This window comes from Scheffersomyces stipitis, chromosome 1 (genome assembly GCF_000209165.1).
Source record: "Scheffersomyces stipitis CBS 6054 chromosome 1, whole genome shotgun sequence".
Lineage (NCBI taxonomy): Eukaryota > Fungi > Ascomycota > Pichiomycetes > Serinales > Debaryomycetaceae > Scheffersomyces > Scheffersomyces stipitis.
This window is the reverse complement of record NC_009068.1, coordinates 1444551-1462979: the sequence shown is the minus strand read 5'-3', so window position 1 is coordinate 1462979 and position 18429 is coordinate 1444551. Positions and strand designations below refer to the sequence as shown.

The window sequence follows — 18429 nt, the reverse complement described above, 5'->3', positions numbered from 1 at the left end:
TATTTTCATTACTTGTACAAGCTATTCATTCTACTGGGGAGTCTCAAAAGGAGTTTTGGTGGTACAGCAATTTTTCTTCATTGATTCCATTTTCGCAGCCATTTCTATAGAAGTTAAGTAAATGTATTGATCTATTATTGGATACGAGTAGGTTATCTGAATATGACTAGTTCTATATTATGTACTCTTGCCTCCCCAGTAGGCTATCTGCAAATAGAAGAACCTTCTGGTTTAACCAACTAAAATAGGAATGTCTACTGACACCATATTATCGGCAAATTCGTTTGCTTCTGAACCGCTGCCCTTAAACTTAACAACAACTTGTAAACAGTAGAGTCTGCCTACTAAGCAACTCTGGTAGCTTGGTAACAAGTTCACGTTGTTTTTGTTGATCGCAGTCAAAGGAATCTTCAAATTCTTTGTCCAGCGGAACTTTTGGTTTCCTAATTGGCTCACTTTCCATCCAGCTTCACTGTTCAACAAAGTCGGGTGAGTCTTTTCAGTGACGGCTTTGTAATAGTCCTTAATGGTATCTTTCTTGACACCTAAGTGCTTGATTGCCTTCAAGTAAAGGTACGAATTCTTGGACACATAGACCAGATTTGTCTTTAAGAAATTGATGTAGTTATTTACACGATCCTTCAATCCTTGAAGATTATTTCTGGTAATAGTCACTGAGTCGTTGATGTTTCTCTCGGCTTCCTCAGGGTTTGAATAGAAGAAGTCGTACCCTAGTTCAATTGGCAAGGGGTACTCTGTGTAGTAAGACCAAAACACCACGTTGGTATCTATATGGCTGATATGAGGAGGCTTGGTAGAATTGTCAAGAGAGTCAAACTCAATACATACATCTAGTGATTGGATGAGCTCATTGTCGTCTCTATTGTATAGGTCTACAATATGGTTGCTTGAAGTTGAAGAAATTGGTCTCAAATCGTCGGATCTGCTGCCAATAGGAGTCAATGCTGAAGTCACCGGTGCTAATCCTGGCGAAGAAGTGACTGGACTAAGAGTATTACTTCTCGTCCCTTCTTCATTTGTGCCACTATTGTACTTTTGTAACAACTTGGGCGCCGTGTATGGAATTACTTTGTCTGGAACCTTGACATAGATTTTCAGTTCTCCGATTTTGATTAAGGATGAAAGAATCATCTTCTTTTTCTTGCCATACACATCCACCGGAATCTTTGTACCTATCATTCGCTGTCTTTCGTAGAATGCCTCCTCGCTGTGGTCAACCTCCTTCAGAGAAATTTGCTCTTCAATAGATTGCAGTCTGGTCAACAACATCTCCATGTGACTGCTGGTGGTTTCACTGTTGATGCTCATCAAGTTCTTGTTCTTGATCTCTTCTTGGGTTAAATCCTGTCTAGCCAAACGATCATTAATTTCCTTTTCAAGTTGGTAGTTCTGCAAATTGACAAATCTCCAAGTCGACAAATGCAAGTAGTCAAGAAAGAGCTTTCCGTCAATACCAGAATTTTCGTAGCTTTCAGGGGTGTAGTGGAAGGAAGTATTATAGTATTGGAACTGCTCCTTCAAGTCAGGGATGAACCTGAGAAAATACTGAGAGCTTTTAGAGATGGCATAATCAGCCTCTGAGTTAGGGTCGTTGATTTCACGCTCTGAGAGCTCATTGTGTTGTTCCTTGCCATCAATTCTGTCAATGAACTTAGCTTCTATTGTGTAACTCACACTGACGTCTTCAAAACTGTAGTCCTTTGTCAAAAGTGGTGTGCCTCTGATATTCAAGAAACCATAACCAAGAGCCTTGTTCATCTGAATAGACTGTCCACGATTGTAGAAGCAGGTAGAGTCGACCCCCATTGACGGTGGAGGAAGAATATGCGGTAAAATGCTATGAATGCAACTGTTGTCTAATAATCTATTAGGGAATCTAAAGGTGAAAAACTTCTTATACTTCGTCAGAGGCTTCAAAACTCTTTCGTTGGGAAGCCCAATCACACACCCATCCAGTGCATCGATTGAAAACGCTTCATACTCAATTCCCGCACTGTTGGGCACATCGGTGTATCCATAGGAAGCATTGAAGTCGTACATCTTCAAGAACTTCTTCATCAAAATCTTGTTGTACTTATGAGCTTCGTTGGCTTCTGCATGTGTGTTTCTTTCTGTGGCCTTGATGGTTCCTTCAAGCGAAACTGTGAACAAGCCAAAATCAACCGGTTTGTTGGAATTGTTGGTAATGATGATATACCCATTGACCATGTCTCCACTGGTATACTCTTTCAATCTGGTTTCGAGCTCGTTCTTGTGGTGAGGCTGAGGAACCGATTTCGTTACATAGATAGCTATATCAATAGGCGAGTTGGTAAGTTTGGGTAATCTGTCGATATTGTCGAGCGGAGAATGACCATATCGGTCCATAGTCACTGCTACATTTTCGTTGTGCGTATGCTCGTCAGCATGGTCACTTTCCGCATCTGACGATGTATGAGTGTGTTCACTATCATCGTCCTCAAACAAGTAATCGCCTCTTTCCTCGTGTTCTCGTTCTAATTGGTACTCTTCTAATCTTGAACTTACATCGTTGATGATAGTATCTATACTGTTACCCTGGGTAGCAGATGTAGTTGGTGATAGCCCACCTGGTGGAGTGGGAGAACTGTTAGTGGTATCTCCATATACTGGAGGTAATGTCTGTAGATCCTCACTGAACTGTGCATCGTCTCTTTTCAAAATGGACTGGAACATCTGGAACGAAGGAAGCACATCAAAGTATTCAGTCTGGGTATTAGAACTAACCGAAGATAATGGTGCTATGGGTGAATCAGAAGAGTTTCCGGTCATGAGGTCTATATGCCTCTGCTGTTCTGGGGCTGGACGATAGGGAACATTTCGTTTGGACCTTGTACTGGAAGAGCTGGATGAGGAATCTCTGAGGAGACTGCTGGAACTGACTTTAGTTATGGGAGGTGCGGTTTTATTAGATTTCGACCTAGAAAAGAACAGATCAGAGGACGAATTCACCAGAACATTGTATGGCGGAGGAAGGTCGTTTGGGTTGGCTTCTGTAGCATTCTTTCCATTTGGGCTAGGGTTGGGGCTCATACTTGCAAGTGCTGCTGAAGAAGATGGTCTTGGAAAGTGGGGGAGGGGCTGGCTGCGATGAGACCCGTGGTGTCCGGACGAAGAAGAGGACAACGACGACTCGCTAGGAGAGGTGCCATCGGAGTGGCTACTCTTCTTGAGGAAATTCATGGATGAAGAGAAAAACGAAAAAAACGAAACTACACCAGATATAAAAACCTATAAGCGTGATAGTGGCAGCAAAAATGTCCCAGGCGATCTACGTCCTGTCCGTAGATAATAGAAGTCTGCGATATTTGGCACGGCTTCATTATATCAACCACAATAACGAATAGCTCCAACAGCAACTGCTCATGCATATAAGTCTCGGGTAGTACTGCCGTTTTTTTTGAGCATTTTCTCAAAGACCGCAATGATCATTGTGCTAAGCAAGAAACGACTGGGGTAGAGTAATATGCTGCAGAGCTGCTCGGGTAGTTGTCTTCTACTTGAACTGGGCTTATCCGAACTTTCTCGAAGTTTGCGAATTTTCTCCATGTTCATAATCTCTGTATGAAATCTGCACTTGATTGTACGCTGGACTGTTAACTATGGGATTTTTCAGATTTTTCAGACTTTTCAGATTTTTCAAAATACGCCATTTCGTATATTTTCATTAAGAACATTTCCATGTTACGGATATATTGTTATTTTCTACGTAGCTGCTCTAGACTATTTTTTCCTGACACTTGCATTCCGTGTATATTTCCGTATATAGGAAGATCTCCATAGGGCAGACCTCTAGTTATTGCTATTTCCACCTGCTGATGTTAGTATTTCGTGTTGTACAGCGTAGATTCTTGTCTACAATACATAATGCTATCAGACTGACATGCAAATCGAATTATTTTTATTGAGGTTTCATAGCCGTAACTCAATAACGTTAGTTCATCACCTATTATGTACTCATATGCAACTGAAATCATACTTACAGAGCAGGAAGAGACCTAGTCAATGCCACTACAAGTACTTATGCAAGTAATCTTACACATATTTATAGTAACAAGACAGTTCTCTAGCCAGGTCTGGAATATCACGACCCATATTCAACTCGTACAAAAGTTTCAGGAACCACGGCCGGTCAAGGCCAAATTTGTCATCAAGGTTTAGGGATTAACAGTCCCAAAACACAGTAGACCGTCGTGAAAATGTGGTAGAATCATCATTTACTTTTGCACCCAAAGTTGATTATGTGATCGTGGTAATCTAGCAGTAGCCCTTGAATTTTCCAATGGGCACACCATCAAAAAACGGTTTTTACGAGAACTTCAATTGATACTTATTGAAGTACAATTAATATCAGACATGAAAAAGTTTCTCTTCATAAAAGATTCAGACATATGCTTGTCATTTTTTTTCAACCTCATCATATTATTGAACTTCCGAATATCGTAACAATCGAAGAACTGCTAAAACCTTCGGGAGAGAAAGAAAAACAGAAACTCTAAGATGGCTGTTAGTATTGCGATCAACATCGTCAAAATCATCAGTTCTGTATAGAACTAGAAATCAGAAAAGCATGAATGGTATTAAAAAAGTTTTGTCATCAACGGGTATCCCGAAATTCTGACTCGTCATCTAAAAGAATCATCATCTAGCTTTGTTCAGAACTGATAGGTAGATACATACTAATAAAAGTTCAAAAGATCAAAAGAAGTCTTTAATTCACAAGGGACTATTGAAGTTAGTACTGCTGTACAATAACACTATAGCAATTCTCCAATTGTGTCGTTGATCAGTTAAGGTGGGTTTCTGAGGCCCACCGAAATGCGTTGTCACTCATAAATTATTCAGTGCCCAGTGCAATAATTCTTCATAAAAGGACGAAGTTGGAGCATTTAACTGTAAACTTTCACATACCTTTAATAGTTAGTAACAGAACAATATAGAATATAATCAATTTTAAATCGACAAGGCATTTGGATCAGTAGAGTTGCAAAAACGTATCAATCATAGAGATTCAGCCAGTAATTCCAGCTTTTGTTTTTGTTAAGTCATCATAGTAAATGCTGTCTAATTTTAATTTTGGAATAACACATACGAATTAAGTAATGATACCGACATTCTTGTAGCAATCTTCGAATGAAGAATCTTCAAATCTCTATTTCACATGTTAGAATCGCTGTCAAACGGAAACAATCTGCAGATTGATTAGTAACGCCAAAAACAAAAGTTCAGATTTATAATATGTTGTGATCATTCTGAAAAGTCACATACTCTAGTTTGAATTGATATGTTTGATCATCCGCTGATGTTTTTGACACTATTTGCTATTAACTCGTTAAGAGAACATACATTTTCACCTAAAAATGAATAACACCAAAAAAATGACTTAAGGTGAATCTGAAAACTGTACTTGACGATTCTTCATGAAGATTGTCACAACCAATCTCGGAACCTGAACCTTAGTTGGTAGAATAAGTGTACTGTGAAGTTGAAAATTCAAGGAAAATTTTTTTCAGTGAAATATCGTGGAACATCCGGGTAACTGCGTCTATCCTTATATATGGCAGGTTTATACAGTAGGGTTTTTGCACCTAAGATAGGATTCATGTTTTACGTTTGGATTCTCTTTTTGCTCTAATTATGTTCTTATAAGTGTGTACATGTTGCTGTAGTAGTACATGTGTTCCTGTGATTGTAATTAGAAAGTTGTGAATATGTTGTTAGAATATCTGTAAAGTAAATGTCATATATGTAATGAACATATATATCTATTTATTGTAAATTCTATTATTATCGTTGGAGTCTTGCTATCGCTCTAATTCTTCTTCTGGTTATTGACATTGCTGAAAGGCATGAACATTGGCATACCGGGAGGAGGGATGGGCATACCTGGAGGGATAGCAAAAGGAGCAGGCATGACTCCTGGAGGTGGCATGACTCCTGGAGGTGGCATGGGCATTCCAGGCATCATTTGACCAAATGGGGTGGCCATTTCTGGACGTTGTCTTTTAGCATCTGGGCCTATTTCATCTGCATCGTCCGCTGATCTCTTTAATGTGCTTTCTGAGCCTGGAATCTCTATGCCTAGTTCTGTGTGTTTCTCTTCGATGTACTGTTTCAACTGCGACTCTAACTCTTCATTGGGAATCAAGGAATCGATGAAGATATCTTCGGTGTTACAGTTGGGGCAATGGAAGTCATTCTCAATTAATACCTGCTCCAATGCGCTTTTGTTATAGCTGAAATTGGTCATTTTGTTCAATTTGGACTTTTCGGTGCAACATGGTGTCATCACTATGGGCGACTTGAGCAACTTCTTAGTGGAAGCTAGAGGATCCAAGAACTCTGCTCGATTATCGTTTTCTATGCAAGCCACTATCTTCTTTTCAAAGTCCTGCTGTGCCTTCAAGGCAGCATTCTGTTGCTTTTCCTGGTATGTGAGCCAGGTCTTGCTGTCAGCCATGGCTATGGCATAGTCTCCGTCTTCTGTCACTAAAATGGCATTGCCTTCGCTATCAATAATGTCTCCATTTTCGTTAGTTTCAAAAGCATCGGTCTCCATTTTCTTGTCAAACTCCTCCTTAGAAATTGTCTTCAAATACGACTTTGGAATACCGGTCGTACGCAAGACCTTCTTTCCCTCGAAATTGGGGTCGTTGTTCGTAGGACAGTTCTTGATCCAGTGGTCTTTCTTCCCACATCTATAGCAAATATAACCTGGTGGCGGTAAGTCTTCCTTAGCTCCAGCGGCTCCAGGCTTGTAGTGTATCATTTTGTGAGTGGCCAACTCGTCCTGAGTCTGGGCCCAGGCATTCTCCTGGTTCTCAAACATCAACTTGATTCGATCTTCTTCCGAAATGTTTTCGTCCACTGGTCTTTGGCCGAGAGTTGGTCCTGTGACACCAGTCGTTATTCCAGCGGTGTTGATGGCTTTTCTGTTGATCCGTGGCTTTCCTGTAACATATCTGGAAGCATTGGTACTAAATCTGTTCCTAAATATAGCAGGAGACCTTTTCGCCAAGACGTAGGACGACCTCGGTATGACATCCTGGTCTAACTCATACTCTGTGTCGGGCAGTTCTGAATGATATAAACGTAAATTGAAGTCAAGACCCAGTCCTAGCTGGTTCTGCTGGATAATCTCTCGCTTGAGATCGAAGACGGATATAGCTGTACCGTCAAAGTGGATCACTGACCGGTTCTTCTGGTGAAAAAACTTATAGTAGACGACTGACGACATCCAGTGGTGTTATATAGTATTGGCGTGGAGTAAATTAGTAGAATGAATTAGTTGGAAGCGAAGATTAATGAGTTCTGAATATATTTGAAATATAGAAATGGTGTGCAGGATGGCGATAGCACTAGCTTTATAGATTTACTAAAGGAGGGAGCAGAGCAATGAAGAAGAAAGTGATATTTCCCTTGGTCTTCTGGCTTATAACTTGTCCTGGTAAAGTGTACAATATTGAAGGATATTAACTATCTGAGAATGTGGTGTTATAACTTTTCCCTTTCTTCTTGCCTCAACAGCTAATTATCGACATTTCGCAACTCTTTCAGAATTATCCAAAACTTCACAGACTACTCAATATTTATTTCATTTCAAATCTTGAAAAGTTCTTCAGTAACAGAATAGAAGCATGAATCATGTTCTATGACTCCGTTCCCATCATCTACATCCATCAGCCCCTTTTCATCAATATCCTCTTCTCCATATCTTCATAGAATCTACCTCTCCGTCTGTGCACGTGATCCAGACATCTGCGAAAAACACAATTTTCAACATATGCCTACTTAACTATAACAAAACAACAATAATAATACATTACAAGGCTATATTTCAAGCAGAAGTGCCATATCAGCAGTTTGGAAACACTCAGCTCGGCAATGGACGTGTCGTACTCGCTTTCCAATATTGCGGGGTTCAAATCCCACTTGCCTGTTCAAAAGATCACATTACCTCTCAAGTATCCAAGCCAGAACCAAGAACAGAATACCAATGAGCGCTTCCACGCCCTTTTGGCTGAAACTGGAGCCATTATCGACTTGAGTGCTTCACAATCTTACATTGACTTTGTGTCTTGGGATCTTTTGGCCGATTTGAAAACAATTACGTTGTCTCCCATCAACTCTTCAGTAAAGAAGCTAGAACTTCCATTACAGAATATCCAGGTCACCTTGCCCCACAAGATCGTTTCCAGTAAGAGTGTCAGTATTACTTATCAGTCGGATCAATCTGGTAATGAAGACGGCTACATAATTGTCGATTTGGTAGACGAGAACTTCTTGTTCGTTACCTTGAGATTTGCATTATCTGACTTTATAGTGGCTAATAACTCTTCCAAGTTTTCGTTAGGCAACTTTGACCAATGGGGACATATCTCTGTTCCATACTCGTTCGAAATGCGTTCGGATCCGTATTTGGTCAAGACAGTTGATCCGTTGAAGGTAATCGTCTCATTGAAAGACGGAGGATTTCTTATTTTCAAGAGATCTGCTATTCTTGAAGATGTAGAAGTAGGAACGTTCTCAGAGGCTTCTTCGATTCTTCCGTTCACTTTCTTAAGCGGAATCTTCAAAAAAGACCCACGACAAGAGGTAGTTTTAGAAGGAATTTCTTCCAATACAATCGTAGATGTCATACAAATCGACTCTAATACCATTGCTTCCTTAACTGTGCGTAAGGTATTGAAGCTCTGGAGCACCGACAACCTTGTTCCGACAAGCACGCCCATTGAACTCACCGAGATAAACGATTCCAGCTCATGGTTGACATCTGTGCCGGCTAAATACTTCCAGGTTATCTCCAGCAAAACTGGACAATCCTATTTGTCCTTGTACTATAGCACCAATTCCGCAGACAACAGTAAAAGTAGATACGTGTTCAAGACTTGGAAGATACGCAAGTCTGATACGATTGTGGAGTTAGAACTTTTGGATCATTTGACGTTCCAACCAGAATTGCCCAATATCTTGCTCTTGAGTTCTTCGGCCCAACCATCCTTCCAGAACACACTCTGGTTCATTCAGGACTACCAGACGCAACTTTCCGATGATAGCATCAAATTCCATATTCTCTGGAAGTCCAACACCTCTTCAGTCTTGGTTACCTTGGCGATCAATTTCCAGACTGGTGCTATTGAATCTAAAAAGTGGTCGCATTCACAAGAAGGGAAGACTTTCGAAGAGCTTGGACCCTATCACGACAGCGAGTACTATCGTAATAAGATTCTCAATTCAGGCAGATACAACGATTTGATTTTGCAGACTTCCTTAGATGTTTTCAGACTGTACAAGGGATTGGATTCAGTAGACAAAAAGTCGTTCATCAGAGACTCCACTGAAGAAACCATCAAGCTCGCATCCAATAACGACCCATACGAAACCAAACAGAACTGGTACAAATTAGAGACTCTTTGTGCTGAATTCAAGAAACTAGGCGAAGAGGATTTGGCTATATCGTTGACTAATCAGGCGACTCTTCTCACAATACAAGCCAATGGTTTGGGAATCTTCAGACCATCTCATTACTTCGAATCGTTTCCATACAAGAAGCTTGATACTCCTGAAGGCAAATTGTTCAATATATTAAACAAACTCAACAATGTGTTATCTACAAAAACATATCATAGAATCCTAGCCAGGATCAGATCTACTACCTCTTTAACGTTGCAAGATTCAAACGAGTGGTATGAAGATTTTATTGGGAACAAATTGTCTGACGAAGAGGCTCAAAACATAGTCAACGAATTGGGCAATATTGAAGATGCCTTTGGTTTGCTTGATACTCTTATTGGCTCGGTGGATTATGTGAGCATAGATGATCTTGGTGCTGACAAGTTGACTGACTCTTTGGATATTCCTCCTGCTGAGAAGTTAAATACTGTGTTGACATTCAAGAACATCATTGCTCTGCACGAGTCGATCGTGTTGAACTTGTTTGTATTGTTTTTGGTGTGTGATTCCAATGATAGAATCTTGTTGTTGCTTAATAAGATCATCAACAAGTTGAACATTTACGATATTGTCAGATGTATTTTTGATACCAGTTTCAAGAAACAGAATAAAACTTCTAGAATTGAAAATGAAAACCTAAACATTCTCGAGAACTCCTTATTTTGGAGTGGAATAGTCGACAACAATCCACAGCTCAATTATTTGATTCGCGGCTCTAGAATGAATGAAGCCTGTGATTACTTTATTGGCACTGTCCTTTCTAGCTACAAGAACTTTATTGTAGATGTGACGCTTGACTTGTTGAATCGCGACGAAGGCAAGTTCATTAAGAGCACTTTCTTCAAGATGTTAAACAGATCCAGAAACATTGACAGATTTATTATTGGCTTGGTTTATTTGATAAACAGTGATGCCAATGAGTTCTTTGAGACCTTTGAGACATACGAGTTATTCGACATTGCAAGAGAAAATGAACTCAAGGAAAAGATCTATAAGTCTTTGGCCAACAATGAAACAATTAAGATTTTCCTAGACATTGTATTCCTGGAGGATAAGAATCCTGTCTTGAAGAAAGCAGATTACTTTCATGCACTTGCTGAGTTGTCTAAAGAGCAGGCTGCTAGAGCGCGTCGTCATTCACATCTGCAAAAGTTCATTACTCCTACATTAACCACTACTTCAAAGTCTGTGTCTCCAGTAGAAACGAATTTCATCAAGACTGCCCTTAGTTTTGAGTTGAGAGCTATTGAGATCTTGAAAGAAATAGAATCTCCGGACGAAGTAGTTTTGTCTAGAGTTGATTCATATTATTTGAACGTCTTTGATTTTGCATTGAATACTTCAAATTACGATGCCATCTACGATGCTTTGTCCAACTTGTCACCAAATTCATCTCTTTATGAGTACACAGATTTGTTCAACCGTTTCATCAATAAGTTGATAGCCAACCAGTCGATTTATATTATATTCCCTCCGCATCCAAACGCGTTGTACAAGAAGTACTTCCTTTTGATCGATAATATCTTGTTGAACATTGCCAATCATGAGCTAGCCTTATCGAGCTCGCTCAAATTGTACGAATACCTCTATTCATGGAGGTTGTTTGGAGCCTCAAACTCGTTAACATCCAAAGATATGGCTGACAGAAGAGGTGCTGTCGAGTCTTTGTACATGTTCATCACCAGATTCAAGGATGAAAGGAAGAATTTGATTGCATACTCTGCTACTCCAACTATCGAAGATGTCAAGCAGTACAAGCTCAAGATCTTGGAATTGTATATGATTATATTGAACTGTTTGAAGGGTTTTGATAACGAGGAGGACCAGTGGATTGTGAAGCAGAAAGATGCTGAATCGTTGTCCATCGTCAAACTCGAGGAGCTCAAGATTGAATACTTTGAATGGTTCAGAGAGTTGGAGGATGACTTGAGGAATGAAATATAGTATATAAAATAGAGTATGTTGTACAAAGAAATTAATAGTACAGAGTATACAGCTACATCATTACTTTACTTGTAGTAGAGATTATACTTCGCGGTTAATACAATACGGGATATGAATATATATATATATATAATGCAACATTCGAAACTATCCTATATTTGCCTTCATGTTTCCACTTCCCTTCGGATTGTCGTCTTTCCAGTCGTCCCACCTTCTCTTTTCCAACTCTTCGTCGCTGTCTTCAGTATCGTCATCCTCTTTGTTTTTGTCTTTGACTTCTTCTTTCATCATCTTGCCATTTGCCAATTCGTAGTCCAAGTATTCCTCTACAGTCATGGAAGGAAGCACCTGGCCTGTTCCAAACACCTTATCTCTCATTTGTTGTCTGGATGAGGTTATAGTGAAAGGCTGAAGAATCTTGCCCTGTTTGGATATCAAGTCAGAGATGCCCTTCTTCTGGTTGGGCAACGACTCCAATCTCGTAGTGAAGCCGTAGTCGTTATCCTTGTTTGGTTTCTCGCGCTGGTCTTGTTCTACAGATTGGGCTGAACTTGTTGGTCTATTCTGAAGTACTTTGAGCTCCATAATGATAGACTCTAGAAGGGAGAACGAGTTCAAGACAAATAAGGTGACTTGATCAGTGTATATGGCTCGTACAGTATCGTCGTCAAAGCGACCAAACTCTATTCCATTGTCATCATCATCATCATCAGCATCATAAAATTCATTCAAAATCAGCAACTTTTCATTGAGCTGCTTCTCCAATCTGTGGTTGTCTATCTTGATCTGCCTTCTTTCTGCAGGGTTTGAAGGTACCAACTCAGCCAAAGTTGGGTTGAAAGTGTCCTTAAACCCATTTATCTGGTCAGATTGCAGCTTGCTGAGAGCACCGTACTGTTGCGCCTGCACCAAAAACGAAATCAAGCTCGTTTTCGCTGTTTCAAGATTGCCTGTCCTGAACTCTATGGGATCTACATTACCAGCCTGGGCAGCTTTGGGATCACTTATTGCATCGAGATAAAGCGTTCCGAGATAGTAATTCACCAGAAGAAACGGCAAGTGCTTCGTGTTGACTTCTTCAATAGTCTCGTTGTCGCTGAATAACGCCAATTGGTTGGTGATGGCAAGAATGACTCGAAACTGATGGATGATAGATTGCAACTTGCTCTGGAACTTGATCAGGTCCTTGCGGTCAGGTGATTCTCTGTGAATTCTATACTGTCTAACAGCATCCTTGAACTTCTCTGCTACCGTCTGATTGTCTGACATGTCGAGTAATGAAATGGTGGCAATATAGCAGTGTAGAAGAGAATAAGAATTGTGATTTCGGTATGTAGCTGAAGATATCTGCTCGTCCATGCAGGAAAGTTTTTCAAGTATTAAATGTTTGGAGAGGGCTAGACGAACGATGTGAAGAAGAGAAAGTGAAGAGAGAATAATTAAGTTCGCTGCCCTACTTGAGAAGGTGGACTCATTTGAACTCGTTAATATGTGTTGATGCTGACATTGGTGGTCGTTATTAGAACATCTATTCTACGTTAACTATGTGAGTCGACTATGGGATAACAAGAGTGTATCCATCCACAAATAAGATTCCACATTATGAAACTTTTTACATCTATCTCTATATCTTCCAAGTTCCTCAAGATCAATTATAGCCAATTTCGAAGACTTGTAGCTCGACTTTTCAACGGTTGCAAAATCACGACCAAGTCTTTGTTAAAATTGTCACGTGATCAAATTTTCAAATTTCACATTATCATAAATGATATTCTCAACTCCCAGATCTATTCAACACTTTCTGTAAGTCAGCGATGAGCGCACCAGCCTATTACGAGCTTTACCGGAGGTCTACCGTAGGTGCTACCTTGACCGATGCTTTGGATACGTTGATTCTGGATGAAAAAATCCAGCCACAGTTGGCCATGAGAATTCTTGCCAATTTTGACAGGATCATTTCCGAGAATTTGAAGTTGGAGAATAACATCGCCAAGTCTCGGCTTACTTTCAAAGGCGTATTGTCGACATATAACTTCTGTGACGATGTGTGGACATTTATCATCAAGAATGTGTTGATCAAGATGAGCGATGTTTCGGCCAATGGTGAAGGGTCCAGTTCTAACTCGGCAGTGGATAGCGAGATCACGGTAGACAAGTTTAAGATCGTCGCTTGTAACTCCAAAAGAGCCGGTGACATCTGAGACGGCTCTGGTTATGTGTAATAGAATATTTATGTTTAATGAAAGTTGCTATGAAGAAGGAGTAGTAGGAAGTAAGCAAAGTAGAGTAAGCGTACAATTTGTACAAGGAAAATTGAACAATTGCATATAATTGAACAATTGCATATCTACGTCCGTCGTCTGTATATTTTATCGTTATGTATGACAATTTCACGGTCTAGAGACAAAGTATGCTTATTTTACGATATAATAAATCTACTGTATTTCAAATATGACATCTTTTTCTAATTCTACTCTAATATTCTATAGTCTAATATTGTTGCAGTCTGATATTCTTTTCTCTCAGTATATGTTCAAACGTAAATATCTATGTCATAGTGTTTTATATATGCTTGTCTATCACTATATCTCTATCATCACTTCTTACCATCGTTAAACGAAATAACAGCCCATTTTCCAGAAGAACTCCAGAATTCACCAATCTCATTACCCTGAGCCAAGTACTTCTCAATTAAAGTCTCGTTGACTCCAGAAGGCAATCCTACAACGACATCAGCCTTGCAAGTTCTCAAACTGAGAATAGGCAACGAAGCCAGACTCAAATCCTGAATCGCTGTCTCAAACGGAGTCGTTTTATCCCATTGCAAGTCACCGGTCAACTTTCGATAGTTCAAGTCTCCCTTAAAGATGATGAGATCTGATTTCGACAACTTCTCGTACAAGTCCTGGAACTGTGGAATGTACCAGAAGTTGTAGTCTAAGGTCCAGAAACGGTGAGAATCAATTATGATTTGCTTATTGGCTACGTATTTTTCAAGCTGTTGGCTCAAAAACAACAACGCTTCTTTATCCTGGGCATTGGCATGGATGTTAGGGTAGAATTGAGAATCCTTCAATTGCGAAAGCAAATTGTCGAAATCCTTGGGCATTGTGTCACTGACAAACCATGCGATTTCTTTACAGTGCAAATGGATCTCCTTCACGATCTTGGAATCGAGAACAAACAAGGCAAACACCAAATCGGCAAACAACTCAAAACCGGAATTGTCCAAGACGATGTCAATTCTTGAAGAAGTGCCGGACGAAGTCAATTGGTTCCAGGCTGTTTCTGTGTCGTTCACCAAGATATTCTCTTCGTTCTTCTTTCTTACTTCAGCGCCTTGGACCGACTTGATGTCTTCGAGCGTGACGTTCCCGGCCAATAAACTCAAATCTGTCGCATTTCCCCACAATGAGATATCGATAAACTCTCTAAACAACTCCAACAAGGTGTCACTGTCAATGGAATCACTCTGAACAATCTGGTGGTTCAATATCTGGTAGCGCCGACAGAGTTCTAAGACGCCCAATTCCGACTGCTTGAAGGTGTTGTTCTTCAATTGTTCAAATACATCAAATGTGTTCCAGAAAGTGTCTTTGGACGAAATGAAGAAGTTGTTGATTGCCTGGTAGAGGTAGCATTCCAAATAAAGCCATGGGCCCGTTTGCCAAGTGACCTTCTTCTTCTTGTTCAATGACTCAAGGGAATTGTTATAGTGGACCAAGTCGTCGTTGAGAGCAATCTGCTCCTCTGTAAAAGGAGCAACCACAGCGTCGTTTTTGAAGTCAGAAAGCAACGTGTTTAAGCTGGCAAGAATTGCTTCGCCAGATTGCTTGTGCGAGTCCGAAGCAGCGACTTCAGTGTCTCTGATAGCACCTTCGATGATGGTGGGCCATCTCTTGTGCACCGTAGGGTAGGCAAACGACTTGGGATCGTCGTTGTAGTATGGTTCAGGGAGCGACATGGAAAGTTTGGATAGAAAGAATGAAGTGGAAGATTAGAGAAGAGACTGAAGTTGAAGTTGAACTGAAAAATTGGAACTAGCGAGGTTATGCGTTAGTGGGTGGTGGGTGTGGGGGAGCGATGACGCGAGAGTAGCGACAAATAGTGGGATTAATTAATGAGAAATTAACGAGAAATTAGTGAGAAATAGCGAGAGCGTGGGGCAACATAGCAAGTGTACTACTAGAGGTTACCACGATAATAGAGACAATTGTAAGCTCTGATCGTGGCATGGTGTTCACAGAGTGTTGACATATATTGGTGAATATGTGAAAGGTACTTCTAGGTGCTAACTCTATGTCTGGGTATCGTGGGTTTCCATGAGTTTCCTCTGTGTTGCTGAGAATCTCTCGCTAATTTTGGGGGATTCTTGCGGGATTCTTGCGGAAGCTCCACGCAGCCACGACCGCAACGCTCCTGTCCGCGCGATCCAGACTAGCGATACTCAGTACAAATTGTCCGTATACCAATTGTCTGTATACCAATTGTCTCAGAAACGATTGACCCGAAGTGACAGTGATATCACGGAGACTTTTCTGAGTCAAAAAGATCAAGTAATCCGCTAGTGAAATGGGGCTATTCCAAAAGGACTCTATTGCGAAATGGTCTTCCCTAAGGGGCCGTTTCCCACTATAAGATATGTCCCTGTAGAATTCTGAAATGTCATGTCGCAGTTCTCTCCTTCTGACTTCTGCATTGTCGCAAATGGTGTCAATAATGCTAAACTCCATTGATTGCAGAGTGCTTCATCGTGCATCAGCTATCTAGAAAATATTACCAGAGAACAATTCACAATTTGCAACCGCTCCAAGATTGTATCAGATGATTGTACGCCAAGGCTAAAAACCGGCTGGTGTATAAGCTGGCGTGACAATTACAAATAAAGAGCCATACCATAAATAGAGAACTTAAATAGAGAACTTAAATAATCATCTTTCTTTACTTCATTGTTTCCTAGTAATAGACAATATGACCAACGACAAAATGATAGAGAAAGATTTGGAATCGCAAAGGGAAGTGCCTGCAAACTTGTCGGCAAGAAGGACTATCACGACTGTTTCCACCCTCACTCAGTTATTCTTGATAGTTATGTACTTAACCTACGTAGTGCTCTTGGTATACTGTGAGAACCACTTTGAAACAGCATGGCGACATCTTCTAGCCTTGAGCGGATTAGGCAGATCCTCAAGGGCTCTTCTGGTTTTCCGCAAGGTAGGAAGATCGAGCTCTTATCCTGTTTGGATGCTATTTATGGTAGTGGTGACATTTGCGTGGCTACTTTCATGTTTCTACTTGGTCGCTGCGATCCGGGCCGGTGACTTCAACTTCTCGTGGATACCATTCATTGGAGATGATTGAAATGTAAGGACATAGTCAGCAATATACGATAACAGCTACCCTTGAATGAAGTACTCTTCACAAAAACTCTGCCAAATCGTTGTAAAAGCTATATCGAAAGACAGTAATGCTACAATAGAAGACATCATAACATTCTTATTCTGCAGCCACGACTTCAATGTCTGATGTCTGAATCAGCATTCATGACAACTACTCTACCATGTTCAAGAACAAGACTTTGAAAAAAAACATTTTATATTTAAATTATACATAGAAGATGCTCTTCACAAGAATTGTACAATACGCTAATAAAACAGAAACAGCAGCAGCACTGGATACAGAAATGAACTGGTAGTAACTAGAAACAGACCACGAACAAACAAAACAAAAAGCATATGTAATATACAAGGGAATAGTTAAATTCTCATCAGATTATTGTAGTCGTAGGTGTTGCCTCGATTGCAAGAGTGACGACACAAGGTAGTCACTCTTAGTTACCGTTTCTCTTAGCGTACTCAGCCTTTTCCTTCTCGTATCTCTTCTTGTCAGCTTCGGCCTTGTTTTCGTAAGGTCCCTTTTCTTCACCAGTAAGAGCCTTCCACTTTTCACCCAAAAGCTTACCGACTTGTCCGAAGGAGATACCTGGGTTCTCGGCTCTGACAATGTCTCTGTTCTCGTTGGCGAAGAACATGTAGGCAGACAAAGATCTCTTAGGAGCATCTGGGTCCTTCTTTTTTCTGGTAGCTTTTCTCTTTTCGGTTGGTGCCATTCTGGATATTGGTTAGTATGATAAGAAAAAGAAGAAAAAATCCATGTCCCATAAAAAAACACCTCCAGCCGTAAATATATATATTTGCACCAGGAGGAGAAGCAGCAGCACCACAAGCAAAATCACAACAATCACAGAGCCATACACACAACGTAAACAAACCAAGGGTAAACAGCACCGAGCGCGTCGCTCCTGCATGTCGTCCCTTGTCGCTGTTTTTGTCGCTGCGAGGTGTGCACGTGATGCGCGGTGAATGCAGACAGACATATCGACAGATAATTTTCGTTCCATGCCTGGTGATCATGCAAAATAATGTGGATGTCGCATTTGCATTTGCAGATTGTCGACGGTCGAGGTCGTGCGCGCGCCGTTTTCCACTAGCAGCGCATTCCCCCTACGAAACCAGGGCCAGCAAAAATTTGGGATGTGGGTGGAATTCGGCCGGCGGAATCTGAGCAGTGCCATTGGTCAGAGGGCCAACGACAGCAGAGACAGTTGCGACGGCAATTGGGGGTGTTGGGGCAGAAGGTGTGCTTTGTTGGGGCGCCAATTGCGGATTTCGCAGCCTTCTCACGCTCACAATCCACTGTACCAACGACGAGAGATGGAGGAGCCGTAAAAGCTGGGAGAAAGTCGGTGTTGGTCGACGACTGGCTAGCCACGGTGTACACCATGGCATGGCACGGACGGCTCCCTGGGAGAGACGGCGGCGGCGTGGCGAGGGCAAATGTGTGTGGCCGGAGTTGGAGCTGCGACACTTTTTGTAGGGACACAGAGTCAGGGCTAACTAGGATACATACTTTAGTTTGGTAATAGTGCTTAACTATGGGTAGTAGTAGAAAAATGAGTGGCAGCTAGTAGTAGGCAAACTATGTGGATGTCAC

The 18429-nt window shown here is 40.9% G+C and overlaps 7 protein-coding genes across 7 annotated transcripts; 2 read left to right on the top strand and 5 right to left on the bottom strand. All coding sequences in view use genetic code 12, as the record gives it.

Moving 5' to 3' along the window:
* Positions 1–117: 117 nt before the first annotated feature.
* BUL1 (ubiquitination pathway protein) lies at positions 118–3198 on the bottom strand. Its single transcript, XM_001387474.1, has 2 exons — positions 1240–3198; positions 118–1203 (listed from the first exon to the last, which is right to left on the bottom strand). The coding sequence occupies exons 1-2, from the start codon at positions 3070–3072 to the stop codon at positions 232–234; spliced, it is 2805 nt and encodes a 934-aa protein (XP_001387511.2). The 5' UTR covers positions 3073–3198; the 3' UTR covers positions 118–231.
* Positions 3199–5851: 2653 nt separating this feature from the next.
* On the bottom strand, positions 5852–7276 carry MPE1 (conserved zinc finger protein required for cell viability; the record flags this gene model as incomplete). Its single annotated transcript, XM_001387473.1, has 1 exon — positions 5852–7276. One exon carries the CDS (start codon positions 7274–7276, stop codon positions 5852–5854), a length of 1425 nt encoding a protein of 474 aa, XP_001387510.2.
* Positions 7277–7916: 640 nt separating this feature from the next.
* Positions 7917–11492, top strand: NUP120 (nuclear pore protein). The gene is made up of 2 exons (XM_001387885.1): positions 7917–10643; positions 10722–11492. The coding sequence occupies exons 1-2, from the start codon at positions 7924–7926 to the stop codon at positions 11434–11436; spliced, it is 3435 nt and encodes a 1144-aa protein (XP_001387922.2). The 5' UTR covers positions 7917–7923; the 3' UTR covers positions 11437–11492.
* A 91-nt stretch (positions 11493–11583) lies between these two features.
* TAP42 (Protein phosphatase 2A-associated protein) lies at positions 11584–12627 on the bottom strand (the record flags this gene model as incomplete). Its single annotated transcript, XM_001387472.1, has 1 exon — positions 11584–12627. A coding segment is annotated over one exon (1044 nt), but the record flags the coding sequence as incomplete, so codon positions are not given.
* Positions 12628–13250: 623 nt separating this feature from the next.
* On the top strand, positions 13251–13637 carry TOA2 (Transcription initiation factor IIA small chain (TFIIA 13.5 kDa subunit); the record flags this gene model as incomplete). Its single annotated transcript, XM_001387884.1, has 2 exons — positions 13251–13539; positions 13567–13637. The coding sequence occupies 2 exons, from the start codon at positions 13251–13253 to the stop codon at positions 13635–13637; spliced, it is 360 nt and encodes a 119-aa protein (XP_001387921.2).
* A 395-nt stretch (positions 13638–14032) lies between these two features.
* Positions 14033–15400, bottom strand: HRT2 (Ty3 transposition effector; the record flags this gene model as incomplete). Its single annotated transcript, XM_001387471.1, has 1 exon — positions 14033–15400. One exon carries the CDS (start codon positions 15398–15400, stop codon positions 14033–14035), a length of 1368 nt encoding a protein of 455 aa, XP_001387508.2.
* Positions 15401–17287: 1887 nt separating this feature from the next.
* On the bottom strand, positions 17288–17542 carry NHP6 (Nonhistone chromosomal protein 6A; the record flags this gene model as incomplete). The annotated part of the gene is made up of 1 exon (XM_001387470.1): positions 17288–17542. A coding segment is annotated over one exon (255 nt), but the record flags the coding sequence as incomplete, so codon positions are not given.
* Positions 17543–18429: the final 887 nt, after the last annotated feature.